Raw genomic sequence first — 26,206 nt, forward strand, 5'->3', positions numbered from 1 at the left:
AAGCCTGGGGCCAAATGCGGCTATCAGGGAACTGTTGCTAATCCACAGGAACATTTGTTATTCTAAAATCTAGTTCCACCTCAAATTCTTTCTAAAATCTGCTTACCGAAATCAGAAGGCCCAGTCTATGATAATCCACAGAAATAGCATTAGTTCCTTGTGGCGCTGGGAGGGGCCATTGTTTTATGTAACTAAAAAGCCCATGTATTATTATAGAAACCGCAGAGGGCTGTAAAGCACCAGGATGAAGAAAATCCCCAGCATGATGGAGAGGTTTTTGATCCAAATCTCACAAGGCTTAGTTTTGACGCTGATGCTCCAGGGAATCTTGTAGAACAAGTCAGTCTAGTGAAACTTTCTGATTTGTCTTTAGAATAACCGAATTCTTGATATAGGAGTGCCTGTGGTAAACCAGTGTGGTCTAATAATCTCCCCACTGTTTGCGGAAATGTTCCTCTTACCCTGAAGCCAATGCTGCCGCATTATAACACTGTGCTGCAGTGTACTGAGAGGGGGGCTGAACTTGCGACCTCAATGAGAGAATGGCATGTTAAAAAGCTCAAATCCCTGTTGCGTGGTTTCCTGTTGCTCTGTGGGAGAAAAGAGCTCGGGTCATAGTCGATTTTCTTACACCGGAAAACACAAGACAACAACCACAGCAAACTATCATGTTAATAATAAGGCAACAAAAAATGCAAAGGAAAGTGAAGGTTTATGGTAAATAAGGAATAATAATTAAGATGGACATCCTCGTAAATAAATGATGTCATTGTACTTTAGCTGTCGGGGGCGGAGACATTTAACTGGTAAATAGTTCCGGCCAATAGAGAGCAGGCGCGTGAATATGAAATTATCAAGTGTTCGTGCTGCATTTGGGTGCCTTAAGGAATTTGGAGTACTTTATTTTACGAACATATGCCTACGCTGAGTGATCTCCCGCAAAATGACTGCGCTTGATCACATTAAAAAAACATTCAAATAAGTACTGCCTGATAAAATGTTTGCGTTTTGTTACATAAACAGAGCACTCTATTCATTTATCTTTGTTTGTTGGTGCTCGATGAGAGGCAAATTTACGAGGGTTATTTGAACGCAGCACAGTGGGAGGGTCCAAGAGGAGTATCAGTTTGACTGCTGCTCATAGCCAGTCATTGATTAGCTTGTTGGATATTAGGACGGTCGTCTAACGGGGAAACACGGCGATCCTTGGTTAGCTGAAGGCACAACCTTTTGGGAGAGGTGAGGTTTAAACGTCATTTTTTTGCAACATAATCCAGCCGAGACTATTGAGGCTGGGGACGCGGAGTCACTAAACGTCAGTTTGTCGGTTCGGGTAAAGTGTTGGTTGAAGCCGCACCGCTCCAGCGGACTCGTTAATGAGTCGAAATACCAGCAGCAGCTTAGCGAGTTGAGACCTGTTAACTTGGCTGGAAGTTTTCCACACGGTTTCCGAGGTTTGGTCGACAAGTTAAGGGGGGGAAAAAATGTAAAGGAGAGACGCCGTAAGCGAGCGACACACCTGTTTGTCCTCGTGAAACGGACTCTGTCGGTATTCCTAGCCTCTTCCTTTAGCTTTGCTCGTTTTTTAGACCATATAGTCCCACTTCCTAGCGTAATTTAATTAACTGGAGGGAGTTCAGCTGCGGAGGAAAACGGAGGGCCCCCAGATTTACTTCGTGGAAGAGGAAAAATACACAGAACTTTATTTTCGGTTTCTTCCTGAAAACCTGTTTGGCGGAGTAGGCAGGGATTGGGTCCTGTCGTTTTTTTTTTTTTTTTCGTTTTCTTTAACGCAGTCATTCCTGGTAAGCAAACATATAAAACCGTTCACCAAAGCTACAAAATCGGCCACTTTTCCCCCCCGTGATTCGGGTGTGCGGTCAAAGTCTGTCTGCTGTAGATAAGTGATAAAACATTAGTCTGTCCCGAGGAAATTCCTTTCTCTGAGCCACCACACCCTTGTTATGCTGCGCGGCTCCAGTAGCGCAGACCCTCAGCTCTCAGCAGCAGCAGCAGCTCGTTCCCTTGTCTAGGCTTGTTCTCCGTAACAAAACCGCTCTCCCGGTGTCGGTCCGGGAACCGAAGTCACACCTGCCTGCAGGACTGCCGATGTGCTTCAGGGGGCTTGCTCCCATGTTTGGTTCCAGGCCGATCCACGTGAACGCGTCGGGTATTTTCCTACCATACGGTGCTCCTGGCTTGCTTTTTCACTTTGGGTGTTTTGCACGATGCTATCTCTGCCAAAGTATGTCATTAGCTTTTGAATCAACAGAACTTTGAGGGAGGGAACCTACCTGGTGGTTCATGGAAAGCAAACCCAGGGCTCCTCCAGTGAAGGAAATGCCATGAGAGTCCTAGCTAGACATGATTAATTGATCCTGACTAAGGTGTAAATTGCAGGGGGAATAGGCATAAGCTGCTATGTCATTTCTTAGGATATAAATCTTTATTGAATTTACCACAATTTCGTGTCCTCTCAAGGCACTTTACAGTCAAATTCAATCAAATCATACAGACGGATCAAAAAATTTCCTATGTAAGAAAACCCAGCAGATTGCATCAAGTCTTGACAAGCAGCATTCACTCCTGAAAGAGTGCAGAGCCACAGTGGACAGTCGTCTGCATTGTCTGATGGCTTTGCAGCAATCCCTCATACTGAGCATGCATGTCATGTGGCGACAGTGCAGGGGAAAACTCCCATTTAACATTGTAAATGTATCCCGCCCTGATTTACAAAGTGGGATAAAATGTTTTTAATTTTTTGTCTTCTCTGAAACTGTTGCACTGAAACAATTCTCTGAATTTTATTCACACACCGCTTCAATCCCTTATTGACCTCGTTCACTTTGCCTCTGATGTGGTGTGGGTTCAGGCAATGTATTAAAATTCCTAAATTATTTAAGGTTCATTTCTTGATCAAAAAAAGTTTATATATTGAGAAATGTTTTTAAAAGGTTAGAGATTTTATTAATAAACTATAATTTATTTATACATAAACACACAAGTATAAAATATAGGTACTGCATCGGTTCCCAGGTACTGGGTATCGGTACCGTATCGGTTCAAATGTCAAAGGTACCCATCCCTGTTCAAAGCATATGTTAACCTTTTGAGTTTAACTTGACAAAACTGCACAATCTGTAAGTTAGGTTTATCCTTAAGCAAAAGTTAATGAAAATCAAAATTTAGTTTTCTAGTGCCTATTGAACAAAAAATGTTCAAAGTAAAATATGTTTTTGCTATTCAGGTCTTTACATGTAAGAAACTGATATCCGCTGGTTAATAAGTGTGGCTATACGCTTGGGTCCAGCCTGCAGTCGTCTGTTTTCCTGAGACGACGCTCGTCGCTTACCAGCCGCATTTTAAAACTCTCACCTTTTTAATAAGAGGTTTTATTCTGATTTCTAAACCATGTTTTTTTTTTTTTCTTTTTTTTTTTTTTCCCTAACCTGGGTAAACCGTGATGGCAGCAACTGTTTCTTGCCAAGTTGAGGAGTTAGTGGTGCTTTTGGACAAATGCTGTTGATGTGGGTTTAACATGCAGATACATTCCCACGTGCATACACTTTGCAGTATTAAATAGTCATGTTGAACACATCCAAAGTTTTAAATAAGCGAGGAACTATTGAAACTTTAGAGGAAAACCATACAAAACACTTTTAGAAGGATTTGGATGGATTTTTAATAATCATTTTGAAATGCTGTAAAAGGACAAAGTCAGTTGCAGTTGTCCTCAACCTTTTCAGCAGCATAATGTTTATTGTCAGACCATTTTCACGACCCGACCTTTAAGGTGTGGCAGGTAAATCTAAAAACTGTGGTGTTTTCTAAACGTAGTAGTAATAATACAAATATAAAAACTATGAAAATGCCACCAATCATATCAGTGGGAGCTCTGAGCTTGTTTCTCTGCAATGAGACTGACCCCAAGCACCTTACTTTGGGTGTCACTACCTATCATTGCCCTTAGATAGGACAGTCTACTTTATCTACCCCCCCCCCCCCCCCCATTGCGACAATCCGTGCATACTCTTAAAACCATGAATGATCAGCCTAGAGCTGGGTGATATGGTGTAAAATCAATATGATGATATACTAAGCAGTTTACCTAGTTAACAATAACGCCAATCCCCCCTCCACACACACACCACTCGACGCCAGGTATGATTCCTCTGGACAATCGCAGCTAAATTATCTCAATAGATGCACCTCCCAACTCCACCAATTTCCCTAACAGGGCCCATGGGTTAAAAATAAAATGATGATAAACCCAATGGCACGGCCATGCCTGTGGTCAACATTTTACAAAATGAACTCTATTCAGATGCCCAGAACACAGCACTCTCATCCATCTGTTGAGCTCGTCAGCTCTAGCTATGTTTGCGCCGCTGTCAGTAGTAATGGCGACAAGAGCGTCTTCCTTGATGTCTCATACAGAGTTCAAATCTTGTCCGTCCATCTCCCCGGTATCGGCTGGTCTTGAGCGCTCTGGTACTCGGTTTCCATTCGTCATTGGTGTAATGTACAGCCAGAATAATGATCGGATCTGTCATGGACTGAACCAGAGATCAGATGTGACTGCAACATACTTAACAGCTGCTCCTCATCCTCCTCGACCAGCTCTACCTCCGTTTCAACGTCTGAAATTTCCTCCATTTTCTCAAACTCGCGCTCTTCTTTCAGATCGGATGGGGTGGAGTCACGTGACTATAGCTGTTCATGCAGCGTCTTAAAGGGACAGGAGCTTAGGGACAGTCAAAAAACGACAAAAACAACTTTTTAATTTTTTTCCTACATACCGAAAATACTGACGTTTTCAAAATGCCGTCGGTTATTGTCATACATTTCGGTATCGGTAAAGTTTCAGTTTATCGCCCAGGCCTAGCTCAGCCTCTCCTAGAGGTTCACATGAATGCCTTTAATGGCAGGCAGGGAAAAAAAATGTTTTCCATCTTTACCTGCTCGACAATAAACTAACATGTAATGTTTTGACGAAACAGTCATTTGATTTCTGTACAGAAGAGATCAGTAAATCAGTGTTGGTCCTGTTAAGAGAGAAACTGCATGCTGTGTGCTAAATGTTAGCTTGATTTGTCTACTGTGTGTATTTTTAACCAGAAGAGCAGGATGTGCATCACTCTTGCTTTGTTTATAAATGGGTGCGCCACGTCTGCTTTTCAGTAACAGTGTTTGCAGTCTTATTATCAAAACAAAAGCAACACATGGTTGATAAGAGATCATTACATTTTCCATTTTTAGATTTTTTTATTTATTTTTTTATCACTTATTTTATAAAGGGCTTGCATTTGAAAAAAATGCATATAAGTTACACATTTTCTTAAAAATGTGCATATGCATGAACCGCCTGAGATGGCAAACCAAATTTATGCTACTCTTGTGGGTTGCAGTAACCCCCCCGCCACACTTTAGACAGCCCTACCCTCGTGGGCCAAGTGATTTTAACTGATTTTTTTTTTTACTTGAAATTTGAAACTTTGCATTTCGTGTTAACAGTATTTAAATACCTCTCATCCGTTTACTGACATGCACCAAGGTTGAACTATATTTAAGATGAGATGATTATACCATGCATTAATATTTCAAACTCTGTTTAAGACGTAATGTCTAATCGATGGTTAAAATTCACCACAGACTTAATGTGTGAGCGCTCAATTCTTCCTGCATTGTTGAGTTCAGGCATACTTTAAGGGTCGGTGTAAAAGCCTTTAGCATTGTGGAAGTTGTATCTGGCATTTTTACTAGAAGTAGTTTGACTTTGACATGCAGTATGTACCAACCAGGGCCTTTTGTGCTGAGGAGCGTAGGAAGTATGCTAAAATCTCAATTCCCAGTAACAGAGATTTACCAAGTCATGCACTGACAGAGGAGGGGTTGTTCAGTTTGTTTTATCTTCCATCCTGTCCAGCTCTGTCATAGTCTGTGGCGAGCTGCTAGTCTGCACATTAGGTTAAAGATATTTATCACACAGGGTGTTCAAAAACATCTCACCACGGTATCCTGTCCTAGATTTGCGTGGGCAGCTTTCCATCAGACTAGATTGCCAAGGGGGCCTGCGTTTTTTTTTTAGGGAGCTGATGCGACTGGAGCGTGTTTTACTGTAAAAATATTGAGCTCCTAAAAACATCGCTTCTACTTTTTTAAGAATTTCAATTCCTGAGGGCTTCCTTTAAGTGTGTCTTCAAATGCACTGGAAGTAGGATGCAGTGACTCAGCTGAGGCTGCTCACAGATATCAGCTTTCATATGTGCTGTACTTTATTTTTTATTTTTTGTAATGAGGGATGGAACTACCTATGGATGCACAACATTCGCCCTCAGATGGTGACATCAGAGCAAACAGAGCAGGGTGCAGTACAGTCAGCCGCTTCTTTAGTCAACAGCAAGCTGAGAAAAATCCTTTTCTCATCTGTTTCATGTCGTCATGTTCCCCTCTCAGCCAATGTAGTTTAACCACTTGTTTATACATACTCAAAATAACGTAATATGCATGCCTCTGATATTCCTTGTCCTCCTTATTTTGCAGCTGGCGCTACCATGCTAATGTTTTTGCTTTTTTGCCACCACCCATCTGGTTCGTTCCCTCAAACGGTGACTTTTCGTTCTGTTTGATCAGAAGTCCGAGGTGCAGCCGACTGGATAATTCTGTGATTTATTTCTCTCTCTCTCTTTTTGTGTATATCTTGCGCTGAGCCGTGTGCTCTGTGATGAATTGGACAGAGGGAGTCTCAGTGGCTCTGTCCTATTTTGGGCTCCAGCTTGGTTCTCCCACTTCAACCTCCACAGCCTGGATTTGAAGCAGGTTGAGGTGGTCTAGCATTAGATTCAACCTTGAAAATGTGAGTTTGACTTCTCTCATTACCCGAGGAATAATGTGTTTAGGTAAGGTAAAAAGTAGTCCTTTTTGTAAGTGGCAAACCTCTGGAGCTGGGATGTTTCGTTTTATTTTTTTATTTCAAAGGTCAGCAGCAGCTCCAGGGTACCTATTTACCGTTCTAAATTTAAAATGAATAACAAATGTGTTTGCCAATTAAATTACTCTACAGTAAGCCTGGATTGGCCTAAATGGGCAGTCTTAGAAGGAAATCACACAAAGCCTTTAAATTCAAGAATGCCTGCTAATAGCAAAACTGTCAACTGCTGTAAGTGGGAAATTGTTTTTAAGGCGTGTTGTCACTTCAGAGGAGACTGATCAGTTTATGGAAAACCCTTTCAAAGTCGGCAAAACTAACTAAAAACACACAACACAAACTGGCCCTTTTTTTTTTTTTTTTTTTTTTTTTTTTTTGAAAGGTAAAGTTCTTTTTATCTGTGTTTCCCAGAACTACATTATATAACCCTTTAAAGTATTTCAAAGCTCTGAAATTCAGTTTTGGTATCATTTTGTATACGTTTCTAAGAGTGGTTAAATGGTGCCCATTCCCAGTAGTTATTGGGCAGGAGGGGTACCTCCTGGAGAGCTCGGCAATACGCCAGTGTTTAATATTTACAGTTTTCTAAGCTGGTCCAAACAGAACTAGTTAATTTTTCAAAATAGGTAAGATCTAAATTGTCCTACACTCAAATCTTAACTATTTTCCTGTGTTTGTTAATTGTGAGAGGATATCTTCTTGCTCTTAAATCCAAAAAGTCTTGTTTGGTCAGGGATTGTTGTTCTCCACACTCAGATTAGGGCAGTTGTTCGCCATCCTATGTTCTTTTGTTTAAAATGCCCTTAAAAAAGCTTTTAGGGTCCCAAGAAACTTTCTATTTTTACTTTATTTGGCCACTTGATGATTTTCAGTGTTTTTTCTAATTGTTTATTTTTTTATTATTTAACGAGATAAAACCTTGAAAGATGTGTTCGATGAACAAAGGTGGAATGTCGGGGTTATGAGGCATTAGTCGGGGATTGGCAAGCACTCATAAAGCACACATACATCTAAACCTGAAACTATTTTAATTTTTCTGAGGGTTGGTTTGACTGGTTTTTGAGTTCCTGGCTGGCGGGTTGGTTTGCAGTCCAGAAAGGGAGGAAGTGTTTTAGCTGATCTGTAGTCGTCAATACTTGGTTGTTTTGTGCTGTTTTTGACCCTTGCTACCTCCAGTGAGCAAGCCTGGCTAATGTGTTACCAGCCGTGACGGTTCACAACCGGTCGTTGTGGAGAAAGAGGGGAACTATGCCACATGTACCGAGAAAGATGACTTTGCCCTTTGCTCTCTTTCTATCCCACACACGTACAACTGTTATGTAAGGCAGGAGCATGCTAGCATTTTTGTAATGTAAAGACTAGATGTTGCATAGAGGCCTGCATGTTGTTAGGCCTGAACTTCCTTACTGGTGCTCACTATTCAGAAAATGTCTTTAATGTTAGTTTTGGTTTCTTGAGTTAGTCTGTGTTGCTTTTAACTTTAAAGTGGCTTTCGCCTCCACACCTCTTTAGATATCTCCATTTAGATGCATTTCAACAGTTTTACGCTACCATATAACTGCATACGAACAGATGCTTTGCTTTTGAATAGTACACCTTTCACATGGAGATTTTTCGTTGGAGCTGATGTTTTTGAGTTAATTTATTTTAGAAGTGTAGTTTCTTTAACAGTCACGTAAATGTTGTGAAGCGATTAGAATTGACTACACTTCATTGGTTTGACTCAAAATAACTTCCACTTGTGAAATTTGATATCTTGTTCCACAAAAACCTGACTTCCTGCTATAGTTACTGGATTCACATAAAAATAAAACTTTTTAACTAGATGGTTAATCGTTTAATCATCATTGTTTTCTACATGAAAAGTGATTAAACACAACAAAATTGAGGCTGTATAACTGGGGTGTTAAATGCGGTTTGGTAGAAGTTCACCCTTGTGCTAGTGCATATGGGCGGGGGGGACATGGGCATAACAATGCAACCAGTGCAAAAACACCAATTCTCACAATCAAATTAACCTCCAGCCCATTTCACACTGTTTTAGCACAAGCTGCATTTTATGTAGATGCTACATTTGTCCCTGTGCATATTTTTCTTACAAAGAGGTTTTTTTTTTTTTTTTTTTTTTTAAGGGTCAAAAGGGTGTTTAGATATTTAATACTTTGTATTTCTTGAGGGTTTTACATTTTGCAGGTGTCCTTTAGGGATGCTTATGTCTCGTTTTTCTGTTAGTGTTTTTAATTTGGGTCTGCCTCTTATCATTCTGAGTGTCTCACCAAAATTCCATTATAGTTGCATAACAAAGACACTTTATTTTTGAAAAGTTCGTTTAGAGCCCTGCTCCTCTCTCCACAGTACCTTCATTCAGACTTTGTCAACAAATTGAAACTTAATGGAGCTATAAATAAGATATTTATTATAATAGCAATCTAAATCAATCTCACTTGTCACCCAGGATGGAAGTAACATTCCCTATAAACAATCAGTTCTCATCATCAGGAATGTCTTAGTCACCTTTTGCGGAAAGACTTCAGTGCAGTGTGTAGTCCCTGTTTACTTCCTGGTTCCTGAGCAATGATATGAGAGTTCCCAGAAACGGAGCACAGCATTTGGTATTTTATTTTGGTAAAAAAATCAACAGCCTGCTACCATGGTAGCAGAAACCATGAACAAGTCTCCCCAGGGCCGTTTTGAGTGATTTACACATTCAGCAAAGGTGGACTTCAAGCTTTCTAACAAAGTCATACTTGTGGAAATCAAAATTTGAAAAATATTACCTTTTTGAATGGTGGCTCTGCAAACATTAGGGAGAAAACAAGCCTCAACGTTTATTTAGAAGCATCCTAAGCAGGGGTGTGTTAACAAAATCTGTTGTTTTGAATTACTTTGCATACCTTGCAGCTACAGCTCCCACCCCTTCAATGTCTGTCAATAGAGGGTCCAAATCAACTCACTGCACTGTTTTATAATTTACAGCTATGCATTAGAATGTTTGTTTTTACATCTGTGCATTGCGCAAACATCTTCAATTGTCCAAAAAATAACACCAAATTTAATTGTAACACAAAGTCACACACTCGTGCATAGCAAAAAATCTTAGTTATCGTTTACAAAATTGGTACAGTTAAGTTATTCTTATGTCTGCATGTTTTTCGTCTGCAAGTTGCATCATGCACAATGGTGTTGTTGCTTTTTAATTGCTAAGAGTTGTTTATTTTAAAAGCCTCAATGTTTGAGAGAAACAGAGATTTGAGAGATTTTAAGCAAAAGACGTCCTGTTTTTAAACACAAAGTTTACCATTGTAAAACCTTTTGGAAATGGAAATTTAAAGCACTGAGTGGTTAATTCGTAACGTCAACTAGCATATTTTGCAATATAATGAAAATCACTATTTTCTCACAAATTGAAAGTTTGCGCTCTGCAGACTTGTTTTTAGTTTTTTGCTGTTGTGGGTCACGTATATCTAGCTTGTGGAAATAAAAATTCAGTGGAATTCCACAACCGCAGGACCGTTGTGTAAATGGTGCTTCTCGGGATAAGGCATTGTGTATGCGTTGTTCCGAATTTGACCACTGATTGTCATTTATTACTGTTCCTTTTAAAGCTTAAACAATCAATTATTACCATGAGAATGAAATTGTATTCTGATTGAGAGGGGTGGTTTGTGATCTGCAATCCAATCAGCGTCCATCTAAACACTGGTTCCGATTAACTCACGAACTTCCAGTGCATGTGTGTGGAGGATGGAGCTGCAGCCCAGAACATTTTGGGGTGATCATAATTTCCTCCCGCTCTCTAAATGGCATGAGTGCTCAACCACTCTCAGAACCTGGTGCGGGTCCATTCTATACACCCAGAACAGTCGGCACCAACACACCGGTAGTTTTTTTTTTTTTTTTTTTTTTTTTTTTTGTCGGTCGGTATAAATCAAAGCCTTTCATGGTAACTGTATACATTGCAGTATAAATTTAAGGATGAAAATGTTCATTAAAAACCAAAGGTAAGGATATTGATTTCTGCAGAAAACTGTAGTCATGATGAAACCAACACTTTATGTTTATTATTATTATTATTATTATTATTATTATTATTATTATTATTATTATTTTATTATTATTATTATTTTAATAATTAGTCTTTAAATATCACTAAAAATGGGTACTAAAAATAGTCCTGTAAGTCATCTACACATTCTGGCTCTCTTTCAGGGTCCTCACCAGGATTTTTTTATTTTCTTTTTAAGTGGGCGGCATGGGTGCTCGCGAGCGCATGAGCCTGCGTGTGTTTGTGTCTCAGGAGACTGGTGCGAGTGGTGATGTGTCGTTCCGCTACTTCTCTGGATGTATTCCCACAGCAGCGTTGCGTTGTGCAGCTCGAAGGGGGCTGTTCGTCAAGCTAATAAACGCTAGCCTTAAGTATAGCTGTGCTGATACATGTTTAAGAGCGATGCTGACTTTTCTGTGTTGCTCTCAAACATCGTTGTCATACTTTTCCGTGTCATACTGACCGTGATGCTCTAATTTCAGTGTAACTTTGATGACTTTCAGCATGACGGTCCATTTAGCTGAAATACTTTCTTTCCATTTAATCCAAACACATTTTAATCACATCAGGGAATGTTGCGCTAGTAAACAAGCTCCTGTCATTAACCAGTTAACTGCTGCAATAGATGAACTATCACAGACTGTGGTTAAGGCTCAATTATAGTTGTGCTTCTGGGTTCCATGCAGGACTCTGCTCTTGAGCCAAGCGCTGTCAGTGTTTTTCTCACTTTGAAACAGAACAAACGTAAGATATAATAACAACTTACCCTGCTGTTGAGCTCCCTTCACCCTCAACAATAACTCCATGGTATTGGTACTCTGGTGCCATGCCTGTTACTTTTTGGTTTTTGTGAAGCACAACACGCTCCCCATCTTTTGACGACTTGGTTTGAGCTGTTTTCGCTGTCATTTTTAGAATTTACTACAAAAAAGCTGCATTTGGAAAAAAAAAAAAAAACCCGCCTCTGCTCTGCCTCACTTCGTTCAACTCGTTCTGTAGCCAGTCAGCATTGACGACGGTCTGCATGTGAGGTAAACGGCTCCGCGATATGGTAAGGGACGCATTAATCGTGCAACACAACAAATCGATGATGAAATTTGTTGCCAGCGCTTTTAATTATCAATATTTATCAATTCATTGTTACAGCCCTACTGTGAATTGTCAAAATTACTAGGCTGTTATGCTGTCTGTCAAGCTGCATAAGTGGTGTGTTAGAAACCTGTCTGTTGGAGGACCTCGAGTCAGTGTTAGGAAAACGTGTTAACGGACAGTCACTGGCATGTGCTCTTGTTCAGGTGTGCGAATCTGGGTTAGTTTATGTTCTGAGCGCAGCCAGCTTTTTGGCTGACATCTGGGCTGCGAAGCATGGGGATGTTAATAAATGCACATTTTACTGTACAACGGGTTCTCGCCAGCACATTTCAGCATAATAGACCTTTATGCTGAAAGTTGTCAGAGTTATGCTGAAGTTAGACTGTTAGGCTAATTTTTTTTATGAGGGTAATGGTCATTAGGACATGGAACAATGCGACACGGATGTTTGAGAAGAACATAGAAAAGTCAGTGAAGCTCTTGAATGTGCATCAGTGCAGCTATAAACCTCCCAAAGCAAATTAGCAAACGCTAGCTTTCATTAGATTGACAAACAGCCTTCTTCGAGCTGCACAACGCAATACTCCACTTTGGGAATGCATCCAGGGAATGGAACGACACACACCAGCCTCCCAACAAACCATCACCATCATTAATATTGATCATTTTCCATGAAAATGCCCAATGCATATTACATTAAGTATATTTAGAAAAATGTACTGACTTACAGCAATACAGAATAGACGTTGACATACACATGTTTAAAAACTGCTACCTGACAATTAAAATGACTTAAATGAGCCCGGTGATATTTACCAAAAAGCTGTCCAAAAATCCTGGTGAGAACCCTGTTGTTAATCATGTACAAAATAAGAACTTTAAGTGCTGTTTCCTTTTATAGAGAAGTATAAGGAAACAATTTAAAGAATGCTGCCATTGGTTTGGTAACAAGAATTTAGCAGCATTCAACCTGAGCAGCTTGATCTACAGGTGGATCAGGCCCTTTTTAAAATGTGCATATTAAGTAGATCACACACGGTGAAACCACTGACCAGAAAGATGGCATTGCTATTTTTGGAACACTAAGAACTTGACTTTCTTTTTAAAGTCATGTTACTGAGTATAAGGTCAGAGATGATTGTGAATCTAATGATAATCATAATTGATGTCAACTTTTTAAACCATTACCACAAAAAGTTGTTGTTTTTTTTCTTCCTATAATAGTGGTACATTATTCTCAGGAAGTTGTGGGAACATTATTATCACCATTGTCTATAACCAAGCTCAATGCAGATGCAAAGCAGAGCTACCCTTACTTAAGTCTACTGTAATACTTGAGCATGCACGCACTGGAGAGCTGTTGGCTATCTCTAATGGGAAATACCCTAAAGGTGAACACGTCTGTACCACAACCGTGTGCACATGACAGTTTTTGCCATTATTACATATTGATGGTCTCTAGCTGTGGGTAGTTTTTATTTTGAATATCCCTTCCTTTTACTGCCTTCTGCTCACATCTGCTCTGGCGTGTCTGAGACGATGCACTTGATGGACAACCCTTTACACCAATCCTTTTTCTTTTTGTTGTTGTTATTCTTCCAAAGATTTAAAATTAATATTTCATCTACATTTAAGGCACAAGTATCATCAAAGTAATATCAAAAGATTGGCATGTTAAAAATGGAAAAGTATTATATTATTAAGTATATACATTGGATGTAGTATTCTTCCATTTTTGGTTGCAGACAAATTTGTACTTGGGAACAAATGTTGGGGTTTAAAGGGCCTCCTAATGGTCAAATGTCTGTCTTAATGGGCTTATTGGTGTTTTACATTTGGGTTGTTCAGGTTGTCTGCCTCTCTACTGTAGTTTTTAGTACTGGGGTACTTCGGCATTTAAAACTGTACTATACTGCATTTGGATGGTACCGGTACTTGCGGCGGCATCGCTGAGAGGACGAGGAGCAAGCCGTGGAGAGAGACACTGTTACCACTCAACTACATTGTCAAAAAAGCCACTAGTAACAAATCTAGCGACTTTTCTCTGTGTTGGACCGTCATGTGCTGGAGACTTCGACGGCAACATGTAAAAGCAGCGCTGACTGAAGTCAGTGCTTCGTCCTGGCTTCTAGCCTGGCCAGCTAGATTAACATTTACTTCTCAATATAGCGATACAGCTGAAGTTGGCAGTTAGTTTGTTGCAAAGCGAAACGGAGTCTGGCTGGCCAGGCTACCTGGCTACCTGCCTGCAGCCCGCCTGCCGAAGGCGCAGGAGGAGGAGACGCGTTCGATTGTGTGTTCACATTTCAAATGAATCACATGTGCAAAGCTGCCGTTGATCCTGCTCTGGTCTACAAAGAGAGATGTTAATATAATTATTTTTTTCACTGAACCGTAGTTTCGCTAAAATAAATCTCTGCAGTTTGTTTGAGCTGGTCACGTCAGATCTTGATAACTATCGAAGCTTTCTTATTATAGAAGCTTTTTTTTTTTCTGGTAATCTCATGACTTTACTCTCATCATTACTGCTGTATTCTGGCAATATTATGACTTTCGAGATCCTTGTCACTGCATGTTACTGTGGTGAAATTCCTTTCAGGACATACTACGGCTTAGAGTACACACAACAGACAGACAAACATGTGTACAGTTGTGTTTTTTTTTTGTTTGTTTTTTTATTATTAAAAATTGTCTAAGTATGGCCCAATCCATTCACTTTTGACTCGGCAGTAATATTTTTTGCGTTCTTTTTATTCGAAATACATGTTGGGACCGATATCAAGATGTTGGTACTGTGACACTATTTTACATACGGAAAACTAGCATTGGATGCTTTCAGGAAAATATTTAATTTCAATAATAATATTCATTATTATTTAACAGTGATTTTCCAGAAAGATTACATAATGTCCCGTTCACTTATTATGAACTGTAGCATTCAACCACTAAAAGGTACACCAGGGATGGGCATTAGGGGAAGTTGGAATCCATTCATTGCTCTGTGAATACATGACGATGTGTGAATACATGACACTACCAAACAGTGCATCCATTCTTTCACGCTTATGCAATTCTAATTTGATATGTTGTGCCACTCTACACCTGTCTGCATACACTTCCTCTACATGTTAACGCAGTGTGTGTGTGTGTGTGTATAGGATTTCTTTTTCAGCCTTGTGTGCGTGCAGAAGTGACGTGTCCCAGGCTACATGATTTTACTGGTGTCGGAACACACCTAGTGATAACGCGTATTGTGTGCTGAAACAGGACTTTGACGTTTCCACTTTTTCAGAACAAGGATGAACACTTGTCCAAAAATTTGCATTCGTGTGAAGTAAAAGGGCCAGAGTCCATAATGTGTGGTGCCACGCTAACAGTAGGAAGCCTTTTGTGACAGCTGGTGCCATTAACAAGCAGCGTTTTGCACGGCATTACTGTGTGTGTGGGAATACCCTAATTTTCTTTGCAAAGCTCAGGGTGTTGGCTGCTAGTCGGGTAGATTTGGTTCTGAGTGTGACGGCAACCCGCTGCTGCTCCATGCATCGTACTGACATTGCCAGGGGGAAGCCACCCAGAGAACAGGTGGCTCTCCAGAGTATCTGACAATACGCTGGCCTGATTTAATGTGTAGAAAACGAAATGCTGACAAAGGTCGTCTCTTTATGTTCTTGTGGTGATAAACGAGAGTTTTGGTCTTTAGATGATGGCGGACAACTTGGGGCCAGTTTTTCAAGAGCATCGTAAAGGGTCTCATAGATTAGTATTTGAGCAGCTTGCTTGAAGAACAAAGATTAAATTCAAACTTCAACGATAAAAAAAGAACTTTACAAAAAGTAAAACTTGAGTGTTTTTCGTCACTTACCATGCATTTAGAAAAGGGAGACAGTTTATTTTCTCAGAAGACATCTGAGTTGACTGGTTAAGATGTGACTAGCCATCTTTTCCTGATCTGAACCAGCATGTTGCTTTTTTCTTTTCTTTTTTTTTGCACTTTTAGAAATAAGGAGGGTTCTAGGAAGACCCAGTCAGAGCACAAACTGTTTTAGGTGATAAAATGTACAGATCTCTTTATCTACACATCTAACACAGCTTGGCTTTAAACTATAAAATGGACTGAAAAATGTTTCTTTTCGGTGGAGTGGAGATGTAACTGGATGAAAATTGTCCCATGATTATTCAATTTCTTAGCACAACTTTTGATAAATGTGGGAAAATGTTAATACTGAAATGTCTGCATTGTAGTAAAGGCTGTTTAACAGAGCTTACTCTAAATGCCACGAAGATCCAACTATAGATGTAAACTTGCTTGGCATCAGTCGCTAGCTTCCCTCTGCAATTGGTAAAGACAAAAACGTCTTCAGAAAGCTGCAATTTAACCTGAACAGTTAAAGACCTTTTTGCTGACTGAAATAGTTCTGCGTTTGATCAATATGACTTGTATTTTATCAATGTGCTTTTTTTCTATATCATCCAGCCCTAATCCAAAGACAATATTTTTAATAGTTTATTTATTGAATGCAGTTTTAATGGTAATTTCATTTTAAGAACTGTACTAATGTTAGACATTTGACCATTTTAATCATTAAAACTAGTAACCATAACAGCCTTACCTTTAATCTTTTTTTTTTTTCTTAAGATTTCTTATTTAGTTAGCAGTAATGCTTACAATGTCCAGGATTTCTGTCTTGATCAGATGGAAGTTTCTCACTTGTTTAAACTCTGCATCTCTCTATAGTTTACAGTGCTTCAAGCCTTAAACTGTAGCCTAATCTTGGTGTGTTTTCTAGATGGCTGCAATCAGGAAGAAGCTGGTTATAGTGGGAGATGGTGCGTGTGGGAAGACTTGTCTGCTCATCGTCTTCAGTAAGGATCAGTTCCCAGAGGTCTACGTCCCCACTGTGTTTGAGAACTACATCGCTGACATTGAAGTGGATGGCAAACAGGTATTCTCTTTTAAATTTTACCATGGAAAGTTTCTGCATGTCCTGAGTGTATTTGTTTGCATTTATGTCCAGCATGTCATCTTTTTAAACAAAAAACTCTAGCTGGTAAGTTTAGGCTCCCGATTTCTTTTGTAAGTGCAGAATGAGCACTTTTGGGATTTGGAGGTAAAAAGGGAGTCCAGTATTTTTATTTATTTTTATTTATTTATTTATTTTTTCAGCTGGGATGAAAAGAGATGTTGAGAGCGGGCAGTTTAATGCAACCCTCCTGACCTTGTTGGGTTTGAACCACGTGCCATTTTGATTTATGGGATAAAGTGAAGTGTGTATTGTGAGCAAACCCTTTGGGTCAATTCATTGTTTTAAGGGTACACGTCCCACAGCCAACAACAGGAAGTGGATATGTGCCACCTTCCTGCCTAGAGCTCAATTTCCACCAACAAGCCACTCACCCTCCCTTAGAGATCATGACTAATTTCCTTTTCCCGTTTCCTGTGCTGCAAGATCTGGTGTCAGCTTTTTTTTAGTGTCTCTGTGATAAAGTAAAGGTTAATTTACACAATATACAGCACTGTGGAAAAATGTGTTAGCTGATATAAGAATGCTTAAAAAATGCTTTTAAAAATCGATGTTTTTCATACATTAACAAAATGCAGTGAAGGAACAGTAGAAAAAGTGACTTCAAAATGGTATTGATTCTTTAAGAAACACTTAAAGAGACTGTGCTTGTAGGTTGTTCCAAAGATCTGTGGATGAACGTTTTCCCTGTCTGCCTCTCTTCTGGCACTCTATAATGAGACTGGTGGGGACTATATAGTATTTTTGCCCTAACATGGTACCTGATCACATTGACTGAATGTTCAGTCATTGTCCTTGTGCAGGATGAATTTAGGATCAGTTATGTTCCCTCGATTTGGGCTGCATGATATTAGAAAATATTGATATTGTTTTTGACTGACTGCACATTTTTCTCCCCCAGTCTCTTCTACTTATGTAAGCAAAGTTATAAAGCGCCTTTCACAGAAAGTTACAAAGCACTGTACTACGCAAGTCATATTTAAGTTAATCGTACCATTAAAAAAAACACTAACATTACAATATAAAAGCCTGATGGAATAAACTGAGTCTCAGTTGGTTTTTCAAACCATCTGTGGAGTCAGCAAAGCGAAGTAGCCGGAGGGAATAGTTTAGGAGCCCCAGACTGAAAGCCCCTGTCCCGCTCAGTTTTTAGCCTTGTACAAGGAACAACCAGGAGATTCTGGGCTTTGGATCAATGGTTATGAGCAGCAGAGTGTTTGGTTAAATGCAAATAACCGGGAGCCTGACTATTCAGAGCTCTGTAGGTGTAATAAGTACTTTAAACCTAACTCTGAAATCCACAGGGAGCCACTGTAGGGAGAATAAGATTGGGGGGAAATAAGCCTCTGCTGCGTTCTAAATAGCTTACAGGCATGAAATTGATGATCTTTCCGGGCTGGTAAAAAAGAGCTGTACTGTGGTCTAAACCCAATGACGCGCATGAATGATGTTCTGTAGAGCTGCTCAGGAGACCTTGTCTTTTATTTTTAGAAATGCTTCTTAAATGAAAGAAACAGGAATGAGAAATAGATTTGATGAGTGAGTCAAAGCCCAACGAGGATCCAAATGGAACTCCTACATTTTTCACATTGGATTTGGTTACTGGGCAAAGAAGCAGCTGTCTGATTTGATTTTAGAACGTGGGTGACTAGGAGCTGTTCGCAAGGTCTCTGACTCTCCAGCTATTTTCTGGTTGTAAGCAAAAATAAAGCAGTCACTGATCTGAGCTAAACATTGGATGAGGGTGGACAGCCAGTCCAGCTGCGGTTTAACCCTCTTATGACCATAACTATAAATGGGTCGCCTGGTGTTTTTTTTATTTTTTTAGTTTATGTTATGGCAGTCGAACTGTCAAAATAAAAAGTGCAATGCGTGTGTGCTTCTGCTCCTTTTTACCAGGAAAGCCATCATTGCTGGGAAACTGCAGTTTAAAGAAGAAAACCAAAACTAATTTTAGATTTTCCAAGTTTATGAGTGAATAGAAACAAAAAGAATGACATGAGCAAACAACTTCAAATAAACAATTCAACCCTGACCTTTTTACTTCAGTTTTTCTGCCTGTTTTTTTTCATAAAAGTCCTGGCGTTGGATGCTGTGTTAGGCTTTAAAGCAGTTCCTCTCCAGCTGCAGACAGAATCTAACTCTCCACACAGCAAGGGGTCTCTCTGGGTCTTCTACTCGACCCGTTTTCCTGGCTGGGACAGGCTATAAAGCAGTTGGTGGCTGCAATGTCTAGAAAACATTGGTTGGCCACCTTTTTGGTTATTCTGGTATCTGGTCACACAAATGCTCTCCTCCCTTGTATTTGTTGTATTCTAGAAGATAAAATTTGTCCTCCAAATATCTGAGACCTCTGGTAGCTCCAGCACTGACCTTCTTCCTCTGAAGTAAGGCCTCTCTGGGTACATTTTCTCCCTGTGAAGATTTCTGGAGACAAATTTGATGCAATTGTTGCACAAAAGATTCAAAACTTATTAAAAAATTGTGCTGCCTTCTGACTTCTCCAAACAGATCAGTGTACCCGAGTTTTTTGTTTGTTTGTTTTTTTTACATCTGCTGCACCTATGCCAACATGGCAGCTCCTCTGTCTATGACTGTCATTCTTGTCCATTTCTGCCAAGTTTAGCCATCTGCTCTGAAATCTTTGGGAGAGACCTTGCTGATGCAGTTGATCTACTCACTTGTGTTATGGTGTACGAATTAGGGCACAAAATCCTTCATAAACTTCAGATTTTGGCTTTTCCTCTTAGTTTCTAGCTTCCAACACACTTGTTTGTTTTAGCTGATGTCTGTGTTTCAACTTAAATTAACGATCATTAGTACCTGCCTGGTGTTAAATGGTTGCTCATACTCTAATTTAATCTTACCTAATTGCTAACTTTTTAAGTGTACCTTTTTAAAGAATCAGTTCTGGTTTGAAGGCAGAGGGTAATGGCATCCCATACTAACTTGAATATTTTTCTTTAAATGAATAAAACATTTTACTTTATTTTTGAGGGCATTGCTACTTTACAATGACTAATGTGATGCAGTACATGTATAAAAAAAACACTCCACCTATGGTAAACTACAGACCTTGACATACTTAGGGAAGTAGTTTGTAAGCCAACAAGGATTTGACCAGAGTGCAGAGAAAAGTCTGAAGTCTAGAAGAACTAAGATACCGCTGTTGCTCTCTACGGGACAATTAATCCAGTTTATGCACAGCTTTTAGCTTATTTAGGACCAATTTTAGATGCTACTTAAATGTCTGTAAGACTTCAGTTAAGGAAGCCGAGGACAAAAAGCATTGTGAGAAAAGATGGAGACGTGCATTTATATAAAGTTTGCATGCACTGACAGTTTTAGGCTACAGTGTACTAAAATTGGTAGTTCTCCTGCTGAGCTGTTGAAAATGAATTTTGCAGGACATTTATTTTATCAGGAGCAGGTCAGCCTCTCTGGGACTGCCACTACTCTGATTAACAGCCTCGGGCATGTGGGAACTTCCTCTACCACTCAGAAGTGGCTTTATAGGGCTCGTAGCCGAGGAATGTACTTCTGTTCTCGTCAGTGCTCTGCATTTGTTTCTGCTGTGCTTCTCTCTCTTGATTCCAGCCTCCAGTTAACGTAGCTTTCTTTCCCCGGGCCCTTTCTCGTGCAGGTGGAATTGGCTCTGTGGGATACGGCTGGCCAGGAGGACTATGACAGACTGCGGCCTCTCTCCTACCCCGACACAGATGTTATACTTATGTGCTTCTCCATAGACAGCCCTGACAGTTTAGGTAAGGCTCGTGGCGACTGGCCACTGCATTAAACGATGAAACTATTGCAGATGAGCTTAAATATAAAAACTGTTTTTGCTACATGGATCAACTTTATATAAAGCTGAATAATGTGCAACAAACTTTTTTTTATTTTTTTATTTCCTCATGTTGAAAGTTGAGGGCCGAATATTTTATTTTGGTCTCCTTTGCTCTTCATGTAGTGCTTTGCAAAAGTTTTAATACCATTTCAACTTTTTCACATTCCTTTTCAGAAACAACCACAAACTTAAGTCCATATTTTGCAAAGGACCAACACAAAGTAGTGCTTAACTGAGGCTTGGAGCGAAAATTCAAAACATTTTATTACACAAAACAACATGGAAATTGCTTTCGTAACTCAACTAGCTAGCAAATGGAGCAATGCTATATGGAATTTATTCTCCTTATAAATACAACTGCTCTATAAAGGCCTCAGAAGTTTATTATTGGACATTTGTGAACAAAATGGCACCACGAGTCCCGCAGAGCAGACAGGTTAGGGTTAAAGTTGAGAGATTTAGGGTTAAATTATAAAACCAACACTTTAAGAGTTGACCATCTCACAGAGCGCTAGTCGATTTGTAAGTGTATGGGTGCAAATCTACCAATACTCAGCTCTACATCTAAACTGAAATATATATTCATACACTGAAGGTTATCACCATAGAAGAGACGTAATATAATGTCTGAAGCTCTCTTTTATAGTCTGTATTAACATTTATATAAATTTTATCATAGTTTCAGTACTTTGGAACATCCAAAATAATCAGATTTCAAAAATTAAATCTACTTCAGTTTTATAACCAATTTGAACATTTAACTTGACCTTTTACGAACACTTTTTTTCCAACTTATGTAGTTTTTTTTTTTTTTATTTCTCAGAGTAATTTCTTACGGATAATGCCTCGCTTCCTATTGCTTGGCTTAACGGCAGGTCCTTCCAAAGAATGGCCTCATGTCAGCCAGAGGTCATCGGCTTTCTCGATGATTGTCGGTACAGTCGGAGGGAAAACTCCTCCCACTTGTCCTTGTAGAGAGAAAAAATGTGGCATGCTCTTTGCTGAGACTTCATACTCATGCATCGTCTTTCAGAGAACATTCCAGAGAAATGGACCCCTGAAGTGAAGCACTTTTGTCCCAACGTCCCCATCATCCTTGTGGGCAACAAGAAGGACCTCAGAAATGATGACCACACACGCAGGGAGTTGGCCAAGATGAAACAGGTGTGCTTTTTTTTTTTTTTTGTTTTGTTTACCAACTATAGCAATTGATGATTACCACAGCATTCACGTTTTAACCCGGCTTTCACATGACACCCCTCCCCTTCCCAGGAGCCTGTGAAGTCTGAGGAGGGCAGAGACATGGCCAACCGCATCAATGCCTTTGGCTACCTGGAGTGCTCGGCCAAGACTAAGGACGGCGTGCGGGAAGTGTTTGAGATGGCCACCAGAGCAGCGCTGCAGGTCCGCAAGCGCACGAGGAAGGGCCGCTGCCTGTTACTGTGAGGGTCCGGGGATCTGCTCGCTGATCAGCATCTGAGGGAGGACGCTCCCAGACACGCAGAACAAACTTATAGAAACCTAAAATCAGTGGCTTCCATAGACTGTACCTCACATTTAGGCAACTATGAAAGACTGCCACATCTGTTTAAAACAAAACAAATCAGCTATTTTTAGATGTTTCCTTTCCAACTCGGTTGTTGCTCCTACCATGTTTCCTGTAACCAGCACACCAGGCTGCTTGTGTGGAGGATTGGACCCTTCCTTCTGTCTGAATGTATGTTTGTATTTAAATGCACATATTCTTTAAAAAGGCCATGCCATCTGCTTGCGTGTCTTGATTCTTTGTTTACAGAGAAAGGTGTTGTGGGTCTTCTGCCCCCCCCTGATTGTTTCCCTTTCAGCCACGAATGGCCGTTCACTGCCTTCTTGCTAACACCTCCATCTTGTACCACTTGGGTTTTCTTTTGTACACCAGATTCTGTGACACTTCTTTGAGTTGTACCACTATTCATTTTGTACACTAAAACTTGTATTTCACCAAGTGCTTTGTCAGCTGAGCAGTTTTTCATATTTCTTCTGCAAGAGACTAAATGTATAGCCAGTTCCCACTTAATTTAGCCTACAGTACACTGAAAGAGCAGAGAGGATTTGGACTGCAAATTGGTCTCTCTGGGTTATGGCGACAGCTTAGGCTGGCACTGCAGACAGTGCTCTATTGTTTAGGACAATACTAGCAGCTGCACGTCACTGGCTCTGAGACATGACCAGTGCTTTCCCTCCACCAGGCCAGCATCCTCTCTGATCTCAGTACCGTTTCAGAGCCAATGTACAGTTACCACGCATTACTCTGCAATGGATTTCCTGAGGCTGAATGCACTCCGCTTACAGCCATTTTTATATGCAATGCTAGTCTATCAATAGTGGCATCTCTTTTTAGCTCAGCAGCGTCTGTTCTGTAGGCCAAGTTGTTTATTGTATAGCTTGCATTACCAATATTAACAGGTGTATCTCTCTAAAAACAAGATTTAAATTACTTGACATGTCCGATCTCTAACCAGGTAGCACTCTGCAGTTTTGAGTGCTTTTCTATCAAAAAGCAAAGAAATGCAACCTTAAAAAGTACATAAGCTCCCTGTGTTACTTTATTAAAAGTGCAATGATCTGTCAACTTTGTCAAATTAGTCTGTTGCTTGTTTTATACAGTTAGATACAGACATCCGCAAGTAGTCGACCCAGAATAACATCTGTGTTAAATATCTAACATGGTTCGAGAGAAGATTATTCTTGAAAAACGCTTTGCAAACAGGAGTGGATTATGTTGTCTGAAATGGCGCAGTTTATTTTTCTTTTTGAAGACGAAAAAGAAGCATTAGCTTGACTGGATTGGTTTAATGTTGGCACTGTGCTGCCTCAAATCAAATTGGAACATACTTAAATTAATTTAAATCAGGTCGGTCTGAACTTGCTTTTTGTATAGAAATTTGGTCTGTTTATCTTGAGCCATTGGATAATATTTGCTCTTGAATTCTCTTGACAACTGCTCCCAAAACATGGTCCTTCACCTAAACTGGACAAGGAGAGCAGTAATCAAGAAGTCTGCGGTAACTAGATGAGTAAAGATGGACTTTATTGACGGGACATTTAATCAGGCAATCCAAAAAGCTGCTCTTTATTTGGAAAGCAAGTTGTAAATGCAGTTTGCAACAAATCGTGTAATTTACAGGGCAAATGTGGCAGAATGTTCTTCTCAGATTAGACAAAAGCTGGACTTTTTGGCCTACATGCAAAAGGATATATGTGGTGGAAAACTAGCAATGCACAACACCCTAAACACACCATCTCCATTCTGAATCATGGTGGTGACAGCATCATGCTTTCCTTTTCTTCAACAGGGACAAGGAAGCTGGATCTTGCATGTCATAAAAAAACGTGTCTCAGAAAATTTGAATATTGTGAACAAGTTATAGCATATACATAGAAAGTTGAGTGGAAGGAAAATGTGCAACGGGTATATCTAAGGATTATCAAGCAAAATCCATTCAAAAATTCAGAGGAGCTTCATAAGGGTTGAGTCGGCACGTTAAGAGCCGCTACTCTCAGACAAATCCAACACGAGTTACAAATGCCGCATTCCTCAGATGAAGCTAGTCCTGAACCAGAGACGTCAGTGCCTCCTATTCACACAAAAAAAACAATGTTAAGACTAAAAGTAGCTCTTAGTAACGCAGTTTTACAAAAAAATTTAGAATTTCACAAATTTTGAAGATTTTTCTTAGAATTTTACCTTGGTAAAATGCAAGTTACTACTCCTAATATTTTTTTCACTTTATGAGCCCTCTTAAGGCCTTAGATGGTTTGTGAGTAGGACCTTTAGCAACCATGAATGTGCGCTCACACTGAATGCAAATGTGGTAGCCTGAGCGACAGATTTATTTGTCATCCCTTTGTACAGGTGCAACACAGGAGCAAGGCAACATGCGCGATTTTGTTGATTAAACCAAAGCCAGAGTTGCGCAACACCTGTGATGGACGCGAAGCGACAGTGGCTGGAGTTGAAAAATCAGATATTTGGTTGTTGTAATGCAACAAGACACAAACCAGGACCTGAAGGTGGCTGTGATGTGGGGTGAAGGACTGCAGCAGCGACACAGCATTCTTTTCAATATGGAAGAAAAGCTGATAGTGGTGGTATGCAGTCAGCCTGAGTTGTATGATTCAACCAAATACTACAGAGACAAGTCCAGAAAGGAGCAAACCTGGAGAATGGAGTGATGGGTAAGTGAAAGCATCATTAGACAGAGCCATTGTACTGTTTTTCTGGCTTATTACTGTTCGAATTGCTGGCAATATGTCAGGCGTTACAAAGTTAAATTTGTATATTATCATTCATTACACACAGATATATTTCAAGTGTTTTTTTTTTTTATTTTAATGATTATAACTAAACTATCTTTTGAAAAAGCCCAGGTTGTTCTGATAGTAGCCCTCAGCACTTCTGCATTGTTAAGTCTGGCGTATCGCATCTTCCTCTTCACAATACTCCTTAGATCTTCTATGGGGTTCAGGTTAGGTGAGCTTGCTAGCCAATTAAGAACAGGGATACCATGGTCCTCAAGCCAGGTACTGGTAGTTTTGGCACTGTGTGCAGGTGGCAAGTAAATCTGCATCTCCATACAGTTGCACCCCCCCCCCCCCCACCACCCCCCCCCCCCCCCCCCCCCCCGCCTTCAGACCTAAAAAAGGCATATCGTGTCATAAAGTAGAGCCATATATTCTTTAAGATTGCATAACATTCCTGAAACAGTTCTTCCTGTAGCGAAGGTCTATTTTTAAAACTGTGTAGTGACAACACCTTGCCACTAGATGTCAGTTTTCTCACAACACATTAGAACTGAGATGTCCGAAAAGACAAAAAGTGATGCGGAACGATGTAAAGTGCAACTCTCCCTAATATCAGCTTTTTTTTGAACAGATAAACTGTTCAAATGGGCCTAAGGGTGCTAATTTTATGTTACTGTGGATTTTCTTTTACATTTTTATGTGAACTGGAATGAAATTATGAAATCAAGTGTCATTTGGGGCTACCGGCCCTTTTAATGACTACTTGATGCCAAAGTGGCTCACTATCGAACGGAGTTTGACATCCCTGCTCTACACTCTTAAGAACAAACATTATAAATAGATTGATTGATTTCTTACCTTGATGCTGTGGCCCTGTTTACATTTATGAGCGGGAATATTCTTTCTCCATGATGTTCTGATATGAGACTTTTAGAGTTGTTGTAATTTGGTTTATTTAATTAATAATGGTTGGTCTTTGATCATGCCAAGCT

The 26,206-nt window shown here is 39.9% G+C and overlaps 1 protein-coding gene across 1 annotated transcript; it reads left to right on the forward strand.

Moving 5' to 3' along the window:
* The first annotated feature begins 1,106 nt into the window (after positions 1-1,106).
* On the forward strand, positions 1,107-22,699 carry LOC105920975 (rho-related GTP-binding protein RhoA-C). Its single transcript, XM_012856645.3, has 5 exons — positions 1,107-1,239; positions 16,853-17,008; positions 20,730-20,850; positions 21,964-22,094; positions 22,203-22,699. Exons 2-5 carry the CDS (start codon positions 16,853-16,855, stop codon positions 22,374-22,376), a joined length of 582 nt encoding a protein of 193 aa, XP_012712099.1. The 5' UTR covers positions 1,107-1,239; the 3' UTR covers positions 22,377-22,699.
* Positions 22,700-26,206: the final 3,507 nt, after the last annotated feature.

The sequence above is a fragment of the Fundulus heteroclitus genome, chromosome 1 (genome assembly GCF_011125445.2).
Source record: "Fundulus heteroclitus isolate FHET01 chromosome 1, MU-UCD_Fhet_4.1, whole genome shotgun sequence".
In the NCBI taxonomy this organism is placed as follows: Eukaryota; Metazoa; Chordata; class Actinopteri; order Cyprinodontiformes; family Fundulidae; genus Fundulus; species Fundulus heteroclitus.

Bases quoted from the DNA above. Each gene is read 5' to 3' on its own strand.
- LOC105920975 (XM_012856645.3), top strand. From the start codon at position 16,853: ATGGCTGCAATCAGGAAGAAGCTGGTTATAGTGGGAGATGGTGCGTGT. The intron at 17,009-20,729 runs GTATTCTCTTTT...TTTCTCGTGCAG, and splicing joins TTGAAGTGGATGGCAAACAG to GTGGAATTGGCTCTGTGGGA. The intron at 20,851-21,963 runs GTAAGGCTCGTG...ATCGTCTTTCAG, and splicing joins AGACAGCCCTGACAGTTTAG to AGAACATTCCAGAGAAATGG.